Here is a 17,173-nt window from a genome sequence, read left to right on the forward strand (position 1 = left end):
CTAGGCAAACTTCACTACTTTTTTTTGGTAATCCTAAACCCAGTGTGGCATCTTGGCTGGGGTTCTAGAATAGAAGAAGGACATTCAGTAAAAGTGAGATCTGAATAAAGAGAGGACTTTAGTATAATACTTACAGTGCTGCAGCAGTACTTGCTTATTCACTCTAACAGTCATACCAAATACTGTGAGGTGTGAAGAACAGGGCATATAGGAACTTTATATTATCTTTATAAGTTTTGTCAATGTAAAACCATTGTAAAAAATAAAGTTTGGGGCCGGGGATTTAGGTCTGGTTCTGCTGCCTGCCTCGCAAGCACAAGGACCTGAGTTCATTCCCTGGTACCAAATAAATAAATAAAGTTTATATAAGAAAAAAAATAGACCCTGGGCAAAGAGGGTCCTGAGGACTGTACTTTCTTAGTCTCTAATGAGTCCTCCTCAGCTCGCCCTCATCCCTCAGCCACATCACAGGGAACCTGAAATCTCCAAGAGGCAGCAAGCCCGTGGCAAGGTCAGCCTGCCACTTCTGCTTCTGCCTCGGGGGCTGCTGTGACTCTGCATGTCCATGAGCCTTGTTTTCTTCTGTTTACCATGGTCATAATTTTACATCCCTGCCTCATCCGGGCATTGTGTGATTCCATATGAAAGATCTTCCAGGAATGGAGCTGCTGTGCAAACAGAATAAGTTATGACTGTTTTCTGCACTGTTTCACCCTGGCCCTCTCCCCCTCAAGCTTTAATTCTTTCAGTCAAGATTCATTTTATTTTATTTTTCCTAATCGTCAGCTCTCGGGGTAATACAAAATGTCAACCAGTTAAAATTTCATTTACGTAAGTTGTTTATGCTCTATTATTCTTTGTTGGGGGAGGGTCTGCTCTTTTTCCAAGGACATGTGTTGACTTCATGGTTCATTTATTTTGTCCCATTTTTAAAAATTGAGAGTATTGATCCATAGGTCTTTAAAGGACCTGTGTGGACATAGATCATCGGCTTTATTTATAAAATGTAATTTAAATATTATTTAAACCAAAATGACTAGTTTGGATATAGAATTTAAGTTTGAGGGAAGATTGAAAACATTGTTAAATGTGAAAGTCCTCCATGAGCAGCCCTCCAGAATAAGGTTGAAACATGCAACATTTATTGAACATCCTGACATAACTTCTCTAAAATGACGTAGATAGGTTTTAAGGTAAAGGACAGCTAGGGAGAAGCAGATTAAAGTGGTGATGGATTAAGATCCAGAAACACCTTCAAGGCTGATTTGTTGTGTACAATCCCAGTGCTCAGAAGTGAGAGGTTGCCAGGACCTCTGAGGGTAGGGATCAGGGTAGGAGAGGGACTAATTGAAAGACTGTTCCCTGTCCCATGTCTGTCTCCATCACGAAAGCCAGCCTGTCTGGCATAGGTGGGAGGAAACTGAGAAGTTCTAGACGCTGGAACCACATGGGTTGGTTGGTTTGTTTGTTTTTCCCCCGAATAAATATCCTTCCTCTACAAAGAAAACTAAGTATTCTGAATTTTAAAAATAAAGCATAGGAAGTCTCTTTCACTAAGATTCAGGCTTTTTCAGGTTGAGACTTGGTCTCAATCATACCTGGCACTAGATTGGGACGATATGAACAAAGCTTTTTAAGGGCGATTATGTTACCCAACAAAAATGTTTTTGTTGCTACCATCAAAGTCAGTCACCCGCACAACAAAGAATTATGTTATGGAATGATTATCATAAAGCTTAACCTGTAGATTACAACTATATTTGAATTGAGAAATGTTATATAGTAGAATCTTTTTGAGCTCAAGATTTGGAATCTAATGGGTTTGAATCCGTTCACTAACTGCCTAATCACGAGCAAGTATTGTAACTTTTTCTGAGCTCAGTTCATTAAAATGGCCATTTACTAAAGATTTCCTGGCTTGCTAAGGATTGAGGGAGCTAATGTGTGCTGAGTCCACAGAGCCTCCTGAGGATAAAGGTCGCTGGATTGAGGGGACGGGGTAGGAATGATTTGCTTTTGAAAAAGAACTCTAAGGCCTTAAAAATTCCTACTGACCCCAAAAGTCTATGATCGAATGAAAATATTTAAATGAGATCATAACTTTATAAATAAAACCAGTGCCAATCTTTTCAGAAAGCATTACTTTGAGATTTATGAAATAATGAGTTTAAAACTTAGTAATGATACAGTTCCCAGGGCATATGTCAAATAATTATATGAAAAGAAAAATGTAAAATTATCTCTGAAGAGTTTCCAGCATTTATACATCTATATATTTAGCTTCTTCATTATCATTTGACTTTTGGGGGAAGGGGTGCTGGGTATCATACCTAGGGCCTCACACCTACTAGGCAGAGTGCTCTACCACTGAGCTACATCCCTAGTCCCCACAGCTGACTTATATTTCTTGGGTTTTTTGGGTACTGGGGATCAAACTTGGGACCTTGCACTTGTGAGGCAGGCGGCGGAACCACTGAGCTAAATCCCTGGCCCTAGCTGACTTATAAACAAACCAACTTGGCTCACTTTTCACATCAGTGGTCTAGGACCGAACAGAATTACTTTTCAAAGCAAACAGTTGTAATGCATTATAGCTTAAAAACACAACTACTGTTAGGACTTACATTCCCATCTGAAGTGGGATATGTCGCCTGTACTGATCTTCATGAGGGGTTGGCTGTTTAAAGGTCCATTTGTCTTACATTAATTGCAGGGTACATGTTTCTTGGTTGCGTCTATTACTGATTTTGCTTCCATAATTTCCCCTTCCATTCTTAAATGAGAAAGCGTAGAAGAATTATACTGTAGCTGTCATTTTTAGGATCCCCAACATCCCTTTGTTGCTTCTTTTAGTTCCACTTTCTAGACAAAGTGTTTATGGCCATACTTTCACATTATAATCAATCTCTCCTATCAGCAACTCCTTGATTTAAAAAAAAAAAAGCTGAAGGTTATTTTCAAACTGGCTCAAGATTGAGCCCTTTAAGTATAAGGATTTGGAGAGTTGTAAAGCTCCTATTTTGGGGGGCATAACTAGCTCTCATTCCTGCAAGTCAGAGGGAACCAGGAGGAAGTGGGCACACAAAAGCCAGTCAGCCTTGTCCCCATGTTCCAGGAAAAGCAGAGCGATTTCTAGTGAGAAACTCTCTACAGACTGTCTGGGAGTGAGGTAGAATTGCAGAGCATATGCAGAGGGTAGAGGTTCAGTAGGGAAATAACTTGCTTTGCTCTCTTTGGGAGTGTGATGTACGCTCTACCATGGGAAAAGCAGGACTGAGCCTCACCTTGACCATTACTAGGGTTCAGGTAGAGGAAGGTCAGAAGACAGGGCACCCACAGGACTGTCCATAGTGCCAACTTGGAGCACTCTGTATTATCTCCCAGGACAGAAACTATTTTGATACCAAAGATGACAAAAAGTAAATAAAATTTAAATATTCAATTATAACATAAATGAGAGCCTTTTGGAAGAATTTTTATAATTTTGATTGAGTTAAAAAGAAATATGTAAAAACAATAGTAAAAACTAAAGAAGTAGAAGGAAATACATTTTTGGGAATGAAGGAATTCCCATTGGAATTTCACCCTTAGATATTTTATATCCATTTTATAACAATCCAAAAGCACAAATATGGCACCTGAACTGGGCCCTTAAGCAAGTCCTAGAGATCAGGAGAGAGACAAAGAGAAAAAAGTTCCTCTCAGGTTTGGAGTCTGAGGCCAACAGGACATAATGGACCACCTCTCTAAAGACACCCCTGGTTTCATTATTGCTGTACCATACTGAAATTGTATAGTGGTGTTTTTTGGTTTTTTAAAAATGTGTTCTACTTCTGTTTTCCAGGGTCACTTCCCAAAGAAAATACTTTAAAAAAATAAGATGTGGGTCCTGCCAAGCTTTGCTCCATGAACAGGAAGTAGTCTGATTCCCCCCAGCCTGGCTGCCTCCAGCCTCTAGGTAGTTAGTCAGTGTCTAGGAACTTGCACATTGCTTTGAGTGCCAGGCTCCTGGGACGAGGGACACCTGCCTGGTCTGTTGGGGTCTGGTCTTCTACAGGAGGCCAGAGAGGAACTGTTTAAGGCTTTGCAGCCAGGAGGTCCCTGTGCACCCACTAAAGCTCTGTGCCGTAGCACAAAAGCAGGCCGATTGAATGGACCTCAGCAAGGGAGCCTTGGCTGTGCCCACCAAGCATCATTATGGACTCTGCTATTTGAATTCACATAATTTTCATGGGTTACAAAATCTTGAATTTTTTTCAACCATTTTTATCCTGAGGCCATACAAAAATGGGAGGGGAGTAGAATTTGGCCTACAGCCTGTTACTTCATTACCTTCAGAGTGGTGTCTCCCACTCTGAGTCTCTCTAGTGACGCAAGCTGCTTAGTCACGGTTCCACATCGCTGTTATTTATTAAAATTCCCATGTCTTCACTTTAAAAATGCTGTTGGAATGTACTTCCAGTAAGGTGGGTCTCTTAACCCTGAGGTTCCCCAGTTCTTCCCAAGGTCCGGAGATGAGGCAACCAATGCTGAGGGTGGGGCTACCCCCACCCCAGGGTGTGGCATATGGGGAACGTTGGGCTCCAAGACATCAGTACCGAAAGATGACCGCAGGTCACATCCTCCTGTCTCAGGAGGCTTGTGTTTTGTTTTTGTAGCCATTGGTGTGCTATGATGACATTTCTGCTTTCTGAGGTTTATGACCCACCACAATCCTGGAATAGAAGTGGTTCTGGTTTTCTTTTTTTTTAACTGAAGCAACATTAAGCACACATCTTTAAACTCCCTCTAGACAAGCAACACTTGCAACAGAGCTCCCCAGCTGTTCAATTATTTTCATGGACAGTACTGGTGGTGCTGGTCCTAAAGAGATCTTTGTGATGCCTGAGTCCACCAGTGTCTGACCCTGAACTCTGAGCCCTTGCAGGATCAGACAGGTGAGGCACTGACACCTCCTGGGCCATAAGCAACCGAGCTTTGTTGTTCTTTTTTTTTTTTAACCAGTTACAGTCTATTTATTTATGATGAGACAAAACACTACAATCTATTCAATACTGGGCTAGACACTGCCGTGATTAGAGAACAGGAGGGAGGGCAGGGCAGGACAAGGCCTCTGAGCTGTATTGTAAATGTCCAAGGGAGAACCTTCTGGAAGACTCTCTTTGACCACATGGGACAGAAATGAAAATCTTATGATCACTGTTGAGAGAGGACTCAAATATGGGGCCTCAGCACAATTTGGGCCACTCACTGACCAACACTGTTGAGGGAGGGGGACCTTTTTCCTTCCTGGGGCCTGCCTGCATGGTGAGGACCCTTTGAGGCTGCAGGGAAGCCTGGTCCAGGAAGGAAGCACTCAAGTCACCAAGGGCCCATCTGCAAAGCTGTTCCTCCGCTCCTTCAGGCTGCACAGTGAGGGATTGACAGGGCATTCTTCCCTGGTTCCTGTGACAGTGCAGCAGCGATGGGCAGGACATGGCAGCAAGTAGCCTGTGGGTCCAGGGTGAGGGATGCTAGAAGCATGTGATATATGCACACCGCAAGCATGATTTATGAAGTTGACACAGGCTTTGCTCTCGGAGACTAAAGGGCCATAAGCATGGACTGCCTCCTCCCTATAAGACCAGGCCACACCAGCCCATGGCAGCAGGATTGCCCAACGTGGGGCTTGACCTCCTCTTGTATTTGGCCAGGCCTTGCAGCTTTAGCTCATAGAAGACAGGCAGGGCAGGGCCCCAGGAGCCTCACTATCACCTGTCTGCAGGCCAGCTCCCAGCATGGGTCAGCTGCATAATGTATGCCGGGAGGGAGCCAACAAGACCCTTGTTGTTCTTACCAACCAGTCAATCCTTGGTATAGACCTCATGTGGCTAGGCCTGTTTTCATGTCAGGTTTGCAGGACCACATCCAGGAAAGTTAGGCTAATACAGTTTAGAGGAGGTTATTCAGCAACATAGACTTCATTCAGCTCTGTTTATGTTACTCCATATAATATTTATTCAAAAAATATAATTCTAGAGAAAGTGGTTGAAAGTCTACACTGTTAGACTTGGAAATTCAGTCTTTCCATCTCCTGTGTAATCAAAAGTCTTAAAGGTCGGGCACTGTTTGTCAGCCTGGCAGTCTGGGAATTGTAACATTTTAGTTCAGTGGTGTGTGGATGAATGTCCCTTCCTTTCTGGAGGTCACTCCAATCAGGAAATTTCCAAAAGGGACCTATGGTACTGCAGTGACTGGTTCTGCTACTTCAGATGATTGTGGTGAGAGGAAGGATTTCTTCTCCAGCATTGCTCTAGAGTAGCCAACCCTTTACTTGCCATAGCTTGTGAGTCTGAAAACCCTGTCTCAGTCTCCTGAGGTTTAAGATAAAAACAGGAGCTCAATGGAGAACTGGACTAGAGGCCACACATGTTTTATTCTGGCAAAGAATGTCTACTTTTTTGTCCATTCCCTAAGATTTTGTGTGAAGCTAAATTAAAGGTGGTAGTCAATTGATCTGGTAGAGGAAATTTCAAAGTAGTTCAGTGTTCAGGCTGTGGCACAAATGATGTAGGCGGGGGGAGAGGGGGGGTACTGGGGATTGAACTTGGGACCTTGTGCTTTCAAGGCAGGTGGCTGCAGCACTGAGCTAAATCCTGGCCCAATGTAGGCTGGTTTTAGCCATATTTATAGTGGAGTAAAAAGCAGAGCAGAAATATTTAGAAAAGTAAAATTTTGTTCTGAAAGGAACCATATGTAAAGTTGGGGCCAAAGGTGGTTTGGTTGTTGAATAGATTAGTGCCATTAAAAAGAAACAAAGTACTTTGTGCAGGGACAAGAAAGATGCCTTGAGGGCACTTCAGAAATCTTATTGCAAGCTCAAGGATACAAACATATAAACCCTTCATTTGAGAAGAGAGGTCATGGGACCCCTGATCAAGAAGGACCACCTAGGAACTTGGTTTCCTGAGATTCATTGATTCATTTCACCAAGTTCAGTCATTCAAGCATTTAGAGGCTGCTGCAGCCATAGTCTAAGAGCACCCAGCTACTGCTCAAGCTGACAGCAGACCTTGCCATTATTCACATGATAGTGTTTTTTTAGACATGCAGAATGCAAGAGTTTTGAGATTCTGAAGGCTTCTACCCAGATTTCAAAGGAAAGCCTGGGAGGTTGGGCAATGTGCCCCTGAAGGGAGGAAGAAGGGATGAAGTTGTGGGAATGAAGCTGAAGGTGCTTTGGAGACCACAGGAAATCAGAGATTCTAGGAACATGAGACATTTGCCACTGAAACCCACTGGCTGCAAGCAGAATCAGCCCAAGAGGGAGTCCATGCAGACTGCAAACTACAAGGCTATAGCCATTTGGAACTTAGATCTCACCATGTGCTCCAGATGCTTGACATGCAGCTACAGGACTTAATGTTTGCCCTGTTTGTTCTTGCTTTGACCCCAATTCCTCCATTTTGGAATGGGAATGTTTTCCCAGTGCCATTGTATCTTGGGCTAATGTAAGACTAAGTAACTTGTTTTTTTTATTTTTACAGGGGTTAATAGCTAAGTGTTTGCCTTGCATCTCAGAGAAGACTTTGACTTGCACTTGAACAATGTAGAATTGCACAGACTTTGGAGAAAGGATAACTACATTTGTGGTTGCATAAAGGATAGTTACATCATATTAGGTGGAATTATGACATTGTTACCATCTTTATTTGCAGGTTAAGTATGGTTTAAGGAGATGTTTGAGTGTCAAGTTGATAAGGGGCAGAATGCAGTGGTTAAGCTTAATTGTCAACTGGATTAAGATTCCTGGAGAGGTAATTAGATCATGAGTGTGCTACATTTATCAGTGGATTAGTCCACTGAAGTTCACAGGTGAATGTGCTGTTAGGAGGTAGACCTAATTGCAGGTAGGTCCTTGGTACCTTTGGAGGGTTTATCTTTCACTGACACTCTTTCTTCTGCTGTGCTTCTGACCACCATGCAGTGAGCATCTTTGTGTCATCACATTCTTCTGCCATGATATTTCTGCCTTGGACCCTACCAAACATGGTCTGAAACTGTGAGGCAAATTAAACTTCTCCACCTTTAAGTTGCTAGTGTTGGTTACTTTATTACAGAAAAGCTAATAATACACTGGGTAAGCTCACACCTGCTGCTTTTTAATATCAGTATTCAGACAGGTTGAAAATGCTACTACATATGTGCATGTGGTTGTATTTTTCACTGAGAGACTCTAGAAACAGCAAGCCCCAATCTTGGTTACTTATTGGCTCCTTTGAAAAATGCTTCCTACCAGGGCTGAAAAAGTACAAAATGAGCCCACAACAGCCCATGATGACAGAAAGTGGGAAGACTCCTGGGTGGGGACACAGTAGAAGGACCCAGGAGCAGCTCACAGGGGCTCATGCAGGCCAGACCTGGGAGGTTTGAGCATTTCAATCAATAAGGACAGTAAGAGATTCCATCCTGTGGGGGGAAAAAAACAAGTGACTCAGGCGACTCCGCTGCATCCATATTAGGGCAGACAGAAAACCAACCACAGATGTGGAAAGAATGAGGGAAACAGAAAACCACCCTGTGGCAACCCTCACAGTGGGTGGCATAGCCATACTGTCTTGAGAGCTCTCACTAGAAGTGGGCAGTGTCTCAGGACAGCCTTGGCAGCACCTCTGTCTGGGCACGAAGCACTAGAGACAGATTGAGCCATCGAGGTACTATTTGCCACACCTCAACTGTCAAGCTGTGGTGTAGGGCAACACGGGCTGGAGTCTGAGGGCATTGGGACCAAGAAGGAGAACACTGGGGACAGCTAGTACACCAAAGCATGCACTTGTGGCTGGACACTTAGGTTTGGGGCATATAGGAGGTTTCTCTAAGTGGGGAGACATCCTTGAAGGGGGTAGGGGTGAAGGGCAGTGGCTCAGTGTTCTCCTCAGGCACTGTTTCTATAAATTCAGAAGTATTTTACACTTGATCTTAGCCAAAAGGCCGAGAAGCAATTCAGAAGTATTTTAAATTAAATTTTAAAAGACAACTGGGGCTCAAAATTTAAATGATTTCTCAGCATTATACAACCAACAGGTACCAAGCTTGCCCAAGGCAGACTGGCTGTTCCAGCCCTGGAGGGCCCAAGAGTCCCTGTGGTCTGAGTGGATTCATGAACGTGTCTGCTCCACAAAAAATGATTGTTACATAATACATGATAAAAAAATTTTTTTTTAATTCAATTGTTTATCAAAAACTACATGATAATAACATGTATGCAGGGTTTGATTGGTATGAGGTACAGAAGAGCTATTTCATATTTCTTAGTTTCCTTTTCAAGTGCTTGAGTTGTAACATTTCTAAACCTTCTGAAGCTTGGAACATTTGTCTTGAGACTGTTGGCCAGGAGCAGGCTGGGACAGCCACCAGCCATCTGAGCTTCTGGGACATTCCTCAAACCAGGAATCATCAATGCCCTGTCATTGTGCCTTCTGCCCCTGGCTTGGCCTCCTATGCCCTCCAGCCTCCAGTCTAGCCAAGGCACTGGGGTGGGGCCCTGTCCAAATCCCAGCTCTTTGCAGTCCATGTATACCCTTACCGCATGCTCTCCCAAATCCTATGTCCTTGCCACCTTGTTCCAGTTTTGGCTGACTGGAGCATCCCAGTGCATGGTTGCCTAACACCCTCAGCTTATGCTGGACTCTCTCCAGCCTGCCCTGCCTGTTTCCATGTCAAGCCACAGCCACTGCCCTCAGTTCACTGCTGCACACTGCTCCCCTCCTGCGTGCTTGGCCAAGCCCAGCTCTCCCTCCTCTAAGCCTGCGGCTCTCCTCTCTCTCCACTGCCCACGAAGCCTCATTCTTCACTGGGGACTTAGCCTCCAATGGCAGTGCTCTGGTCATCTGTACTGCTATCCTCACTGCTCTCTCAGCCCTCCTCTTATCCCTATCATTTTTTCCCCTCTTCCCAGATCATCCTGTCTGCACAGCAAATGTCAGAAGGTGCCTTAGGAAACCACTATGCCTATGGCTTTTACCTCACATTTTTCTTGATCCACCAGCATCAGAGGCAGGCAGACATCCCCACCTTAAATGCCTCTGCTGTCACCAGACAAGAGCAGAGGCCACCCCTCCCATTGTTTCTGCACACATCCCATGGATTCAGCAAACAGCACCTACTCCCTGCCCCACCCAACGGTCTAAGCCCTGAACTCCCCATCCCCTGCCCTAGAGCACATGGAGGCCACCTCCCTGCCATTCAGGGCTACTATCCCTCTGCTTCCTCCATAGCCTTGCTCACCTCACCCAAGTTTCCCTCCACATGTCCTTTCCAGATGCATAACAGACTACACTCCAGCCCTGGGACCAGCCTGTGTCCTGGCCCAGCTGTTTTCCCACCACCATTTGCTGCTTTGGGTGACTTCCAGGAGGGACCCTTATCGGTGAACATCTGCATCCAATTTTTTTGTATAAACATAGGTTGTCCTTTCTCTTGGGTAAATAGGTAGAAGGAGGACTGCTGGATCACATGGTAAGTTATGTATAAGAACCCACTGACCGTATAAGAACCCACTAACCTTCCCCAGTGTCCAAAAGCACACTATTAGATCTCATTGCTCCAGGTCTTCACTGTAAATCGGTGTTGTTAGTCACTGTGGTATCAGCCGATCTGATAGTACTTCAGTGGTGTCTCATTCTGATTTTGATTTGCATCACCCTAATAACTAGTGATGCATCTCTTGCCATCCATAGCTCTTAACTGTCATTAAATCCTTTGCCCATTATTTTAAAATGGAGTGTTTATCTTGTTACTGAATTGTATCTCTTACATATTGCTTTTTGCACCATTTTCACTGAGTCTGAGTCTGGCCTTTTTCTCTCTACAATGGCTTTGAAGAGTTTCTAATTATGATTAAATACATTTATTTATTTGCCAATTTATAATGCTTTTATGGTCTCTGCCTTCCATCCTATATCTGAAATTTTGGGCAAATCCAAATTTACAAAGCTATCCATCTGTTGTTTCTTTCAGAAGTTTTATGGTTTCAGCTCTTATATTTATATCTGTTTTCATATTTCAGGGAACTTTTATATGAAGTGAGGTGGGCACTCAGGTTCAGTTTTACACAAGGATATCTAGTTGTCTGACCTTGAGAAACTTACCCCATAGTATAAGATCACTGAACTCATTTCTCTCTGGACCAAGCTAGTTTTCAAAATGGTTATTAAAATGTGAATGGAACAGAGACAAATGAGGAAGTCTTTCCCACAAATGGTGTTGGGCAAGCACAATATTCACAGCCAAAATGAATGAAGTTGGGTTCCTACCTCATACAACATTACAAAATTAGCTTTAAAAATACACTAAAGACCTAATTTTAAGTACCAAAAATGAAAAACTCTTAGAACTAAAACACAGATATCTCTATGACACCGGGTTAGGCAGTGGTTTTTCAACTATGACACCAAAAGCATAATCAGAAACACAAAACAGATTGGACTTCATCAAAATTAAAAACTCTGTACTTCAAATAACACCATTAAGAAAATAAAAACAAGCCACAGAGGGAGAACATTTTTAAACATTATGTATCTGACAAATGATTTACATCTGAAATATATAAAGGACTATTGCAAATTTATTTTATAAAAAGAATAATGACAAACAATAGGCAAAGGACCCAATAGACAATATTGGAGTACAAATGCCCAATAAGCACATGAGGGAAATGAAAGTCAAAACCACAATGAGATATCACCTCACATCTGCTAATATGGCTATGATTTTTTTTTAAGCATAAAGGTGGGGAATGGATGGCAAAGATGTGGAGAATTCAGTCTCATGCCCTGCTAATGGAATTGTAAGAATAGTGCAGCCACTGTGGGAGACAGTCTGCCATCCTGAAATGGTTACAGAAGTATCACAAGTCTGAGCAGTTCCACCCCTAGGTATATAACCAAGGGAACTGAAATTAGATGTTCACACAAAAACATGTACACAAATGTTCATAGCATAGTTGTTCCCAGTACCAAAAAGTAAAAACCACCCATTAGTTGAATAAAATGTGGTAAATACTCATAAAAGGGAATGTTACTTGGCAGTGGAAAGGAATGGATACAGGTCCCTGCCTTGAAAAGATGCTAAGTGAAAGAAGCCACACACACACACACACGCTCCCTCCCCATATAATACTCTACCTGTGTAAAATGACTAGAATAGTGAAATCTTTAGGTAGGAAGTAGACGAATGGTTTCATATGGCTGGAGTCAACAGCTAAGGGTAGGAGATTTCTTTATGGGGTGATGAAAACATTCAGGAATGAAAATGTCATAAGATTGCATTACTTTGAAAATATACTAAAACTCTTATATACAGTGATACCTAAGTTGTCAAACTCAAATCATTCCAATTCATGTTCAAACACCAAAAAGTTCAAGAACTGAACATATTTTTCCCATAATAATGGAAAAGCAAATAACTGGTTCTGAGACCCAAAAATTACACTTATAAATTCATTTTTCCAGGACTTAAACAAATTTTGTAATGATTTCTTCCTTTTACTCTATTGTGGTTCTCATAGTTTTCCTCTTAGCTTTACTGGTATCATTAACTTTCTTTGGAGCCATGGTTACAATATTTTACATAAATAAAGCACCCAAAAAAAGCACAGTGACAAATGTTTTAATGCACTAACTCAAGTGCTCTATGTTTAGCCGAGAGTGGCACTTAGACTTAAGTGTCACCTCTTTGTATCCACAAGACTCACTTTCGGCCCATACAGGTTGTTTTTTAAGTTGGATTTTCAGTTCGGCTAACGAGCGAAGTTGTGCGCACCAAGCAGATATTTTTTAAACTTAACTGTCCGTGTAGTGGAAATTTCTAGCTTGGAGCCATTTGACAACTGAGATATCACTGTACTTGAGTCGGTAAGAATTATTTCTCAGTGTTTTTCAGAAAATCACGAATTAGCCAGACATAATTCATCTTGACTTTACTATCTTTCCAAAGATAAACAGATCTGTGGACACCCACAATGTCCACAGGATCCAAGGTTCCCTTTTCATCAGCCTTGTGGAGGGGAGGTGGCATGGTCATCCTTCTTTAGCACTGCACTGCTCTCCATATAGTTAGGACTCATACCCAGCAGCCACTGCAGCAGCACTATGAGCAGCAGGTGTGATACAGGCTGGATATCAAATTGCCAGTCTCCCCATAGCCACCACTTTTCTATCTGAAACACCAGGAGATTCCTGCAAACTTCCCACATATGGCAAGCAGCTGAGTAAACACCCATCTGAATCATAGCCTCTGTCTTCCTCAGAGGCACTCAGAATGGGCTTCCCTGGGAAGGCTGGGGCCACAAGGGGAAGTGCCAGTGTCTGCTGCTGGTCATTGTGCACAGTGCCCAGCAGGCCACCTCCACAGCGCAGCTTCTGGGTGACATCTGTGGTTGCACGCGAACCGCAGAGCCCTAGTGGTATAGAGAGCAACCCTGGGGCACTAAGAAGAGCCCCGGGTCCAAGACTGTCCTTCAAATGCCTGGACAGGTGCTTTCCAGTTCAGGGTTATAGTTTTCTGATTAAACTTCTTTGTGTGTAGCAAGTTTTCCTGAAGTCTAAAATATATTGCACATGTCTCCCTTATCAAAGTATGTCCATCTTAACATATTGCTTAACATGTTGCTGTTCTATATTTGCGGTACTGGGGATTGACCCAAGGAGCACTGAGCTATATCCCTGGCCCTACTTTTGAGATAAGATTTGGCTAAGTGGAGCAGGCTGGCCTTGAACTTGCCATCCTCCTGCCTCAGCCTCAGAAGTAGCTGAGATTACAAGTGTGCACCACCATACTCAGCTTGATTTGGTCATCTTTTATTAGTGTCACAGCTATACCTAAAATTTATACCTAAAACTTGTAAACGGCTGTCAACATGTGCTGATCCTAAGGGTGACCTCAAGCCCACTATCCCTCAAAGCCACCTGTGCTCCTGTCAGCCTTTAGGAGAGCATTTCTAATTATCAGTGACTGCTACTCTTGGAATCGTCCAGTTGGGCTATTCTATCAGCCTGTGTTTGCTTCCTTCCTACTTTCTTCCGTGCCCTAGAGTGGAGCTCACCACAGGTGAATGACACTGGATAACTGGGGCAGTGTTATTAACCTATCTATAGTCTTCCAGAAACTCACACAAAATTCTTATTTATAGCTTATATAAATTGCTCCAGAAACTTCTGCATATTGAATGTGACTTCTTCCCGTCAGCATTTCTGCTTTTGTCTTGATTGTGAAAACTAAATGGAATATACTTTCCTAGTGGAAACATCTAAGTTAAACCTTCCTTTTGCTCGCCTGGGAAGGCGGAGATCTGCTCCCTGGTGCTTGGAGCTTGAGCCTCAGGCCCCACACTGGAGCCGGCCCAAGCCCCAGCTGTCCCTGGAATCCCATGTGCTGCTGCCAAGCACAGCCTGGAAGCTAAACTGCCACGTTCACACGCTCCCCTTTATGTTCCTTAAACAGTTGTTATTAATTTAGAAGGGACTGAGGTTTAAAAATCAACCAGTACTTTCCACTTAAATAACTTACGTATACATTTTCCCCTCCAAACTGTCTTGCTGGGATTAGTAATTATCTGTAAGCTTACCCCAGACCCACCCCAGGCCTGTGCTGGATGTGCTGTCCCTGTGGTGGCAGCTCCGTGCACAGAGTGCTGTGGTGAGGGCTCCCACACTGGCAGCAGCTCCCTGATAGGGGCTGCTTCCTTCAAACTTGTGACATGTCTTTGTCCCCACACAACCTCCTTTGATGGCGCTAAGCTAGTTTGATCCAGCAAGTTATCTGCAGCCCAAGAACATGCTGTTGCCATGTCCCAGCTTGGTCACGTCTTGGGCTGTCTGAGACTGTCCTTCCGGGAGGGTTGCAGATCCTTAGGATCTGGAGTGTGGCCATGGTGGGGCTCACAATGATGTAAGCTTCACCCGATTTTTAGCCAGTACCCCAGAAAAGCATCCCTGTGCTCTGCCACCTCTTGCTCTCCCAATGGCTCTGACTGTGATCATTTCTTCTCCACGCAGGACAAGTACCCAGACATGGTGCATCTCCCAAAGGGGGCCTGTTCCCTCTGCATGGGGATCCGCAGTACCAGCCGTCCAGGGTGAGTCTGTAAAGCAAGGCTTAGCAGTAGAAAGTAAACATAAGCCACCTAATGAAGGCTAAAGATCACCCACTGGAGCAATCAGTGACACCTCCGCAGATATCTAGTGACTGCGGGAGCAGACCAGGCTCTACTCTCCCTGTTACAGGCAAGGGGCAGTGTCTGCAGGGAACATGTGAGGGGGCCGCAGGAGGAAAGTGCCAGTGTGGGGCCAGTGAGTGACAATTGTACCGTGGCTCTTTCAGGGGCCTATGAGGGGCACTGGGAGAAGGCAATGTGTCCTATTACTGAAGACATGGGAAGGCGGAAGCTGGGGTGAGTGCTAGAGCTCCCCCGAGACTCCAGAGATGGAGACATCAGGATCCAGACCCCCCCCGGGGGGGCTCCCTTCCTCAGCTCTGCCCAGAGCCACCACTCTCTTGCCTTACCCTCTGCCTCTGAGAGTGTAGTGTACGCCTGTACATCTGCTTCAGAACCAGTGTATGAACCCTGAGTGTTAAGGTTTCAAGCTGTCACACAGGGTCTTCCTTATGCAGGCTTCTAGGACCTGCCTTTGTCCTGTGGGTTCATTCATTCTCTTTCTGTGTTCTTCGGGTCTAGAGCGCCTCTGTTCTCCACTTTTGGTCCTTTCTTCTGGTGCACAGTCTTCTCTTGGGCTATTACCCAAGAGATGAAATTCCTGCACCATGGAGGTGTTTGTACGTCTCTGTCACAGCCAGACTATCTTAAAAGTGGGTAATCCACTGACATTCCCACCAATGATGCAGAAGTTCCTGTTCCTGTACAGAGCAGCGGCTCACACGGTTCCTGGTCCTGTTCCCACTGTCCTGTGGAACTGACCATGTTTTTTGCCTCTGTGGGCAGTGTCTTTAGGAACACGGAGCCCAGGTAGAGACCAGGTGCTAACAGTACTGCAGACTGCACTTTGTGCATGATGGGAAAGCACTCTATGACTGGGCTACATCCCCAGCCCTTTCTTGATTTTTTAAAATTTTGAGACAGGATCTCACTACTAAATTTCTAAATTGCCCAAGCTGGGCTTGAACTTATGATCGTCCTGCATCAGTCTCCCAAATAGCTGGAAATGAAGGCATGTGCCACCACAGTTGACAAAGTTAATCTTTTAACCAAGTTTCAAAAACCCTTCACCCCCATCCCCCTTTCAGGTTCGAACTGGTGATTGTTTGGAGGATTCAAATAGATGAAGAAGGGAAGGTTTCACCAGTGCTGGATCTTCTTACCAAAATTCCTCAGCGAGGTAGGGTCTCTGGGCATGGATGTCCTTCCCAGCAGACTTCTCAATATGCCCAACAAAGCCACTGTTTATCTGTTTCATTTGGTTTTACACTGGAAGAATCAAAAGTTGAAAATCTTGCTGATGTACTTTGTATATCAGTTTTCAAAATATTTATCAATAAATCATTCAAAAGGCATATGAGAAGGGATCCCCCAACCCCGGGCCTCCTAGGCTGAATGCAGGCAGGAAAGAGCAGTCTCTCCCTAGAACCACGGGTGAGGCCTCTTCCACACCCGCCAGCTGCTCCGGCACCCCCACTTCTGTGTGGCTAGCTGGGAAGGGTGGGTCTTGGTGATACCAGAGGTTTCTTAACTGATTCGTGTTTGCTTCACAGCCCTGGAGCTGGACAAGAACAGAGTCATTGAAACTGCTCCTCTGAGCTTCCGGACCCTGCTAGGAGTGCTTGGAATTGAAGCTGCTGTTGAATGCCTGATAAGACTGCTCCATGCAGGGAATGAGTAGTTCCCAAAGGGTGGACATGAGAAATAGGACACGTCGCTGGGGATTTAGCTCAGTGGCACCGCACCTGCCTTGCAAGTGCAAGGTTCTGAGTTCGATCCCCGGAACCAAAAAGAAAAAAGAAATAGGACACATGCCAAGCACCCTGTGACTCACAGTGTGAACATTTGCTCTGTTCCATGTAGAAGCCACACCCTCAAAAGATGCCACCTGTATAGTTTCAGTACATTAGATAGACACGTATGACATGAAAAATAGCTATTTAACATCCAATAAAAGTGACAGCTACAAAATGTGATGAC

General features: G+C 44.2%; 2 protein-coding genes across 3 annotated transcripts in view; one reads left to right on the plus strand and one right to left on the minus strand.

The window, feature by feature from the left end:
• Positions 1-17,169, plus strand: part of Cenpp (centromere protein P) — a 200,818-nt gene extending 183,649 nt beyond the window's left edge. Inside the window, exons 1-4 of one of the 2 annotated variants that reach the window (XM_087206353.1) lie at positions 10,428-10,497; positions 15,036-15,115; positions 16,282-16,373; positions 16,747-17,169. In XM_087206353.1, coding sequence (XP_087062479.1) covers positions 10,495-10,497; positions 15,036-15,115; positions 16,282-16,373; positions 16,747-16,874 — 303 coding nt within the window. In that variant the 5' untranslated portion in view covers positions 10,428-10,494 and the 3' untranslated portion in view covers positions 16,875-17,169. Of the gene's footprint in view, positions 1-10,427; positions 10,498-15,035; positions 15,116-16,281; positions 16,374-16,746 lie in introns of those variants that run through there. The other variant, XM_087206352.1, reaches the window with a different exon arrangement.
• The window catches only part of Ippk (inositol-pentakisphosphate 2-kinase), a 58,694-nt gene continuing 57,797 nt past the window's right edge, over positions 16,277-17,173 (minus strand). Inside the window, exon 13 of the mRNA XM_021248482.2 lies at positions 16,277-16,462. Coding sequence (XP_021104141.1) covers positions 16,414-16,462 — 49 coding nt within the window. The 3' untranslated portion in view covers positions 16,277-16,413. The remainder of the gene's footprint in view (positions 16,463-17,173) is intronic.

Source organism: Heterocephalus glaber, unplaced genomic scaffold (genome assembly GCF_053883595.1).
Source record: "Heterocephalus glaber isolate CG9 unplaced genomic scaffold, H.glaber_assembly_v1.0 deba00000621, whole genome shotgun sequence".
Taxonomy (NCBI): domain Eukaryota; kingdom Metazoa; phylum Chordata; class Mammalia; order Rodentia; family Bathyergidae; genus Heterocephalus; species Heterocephalus glaber.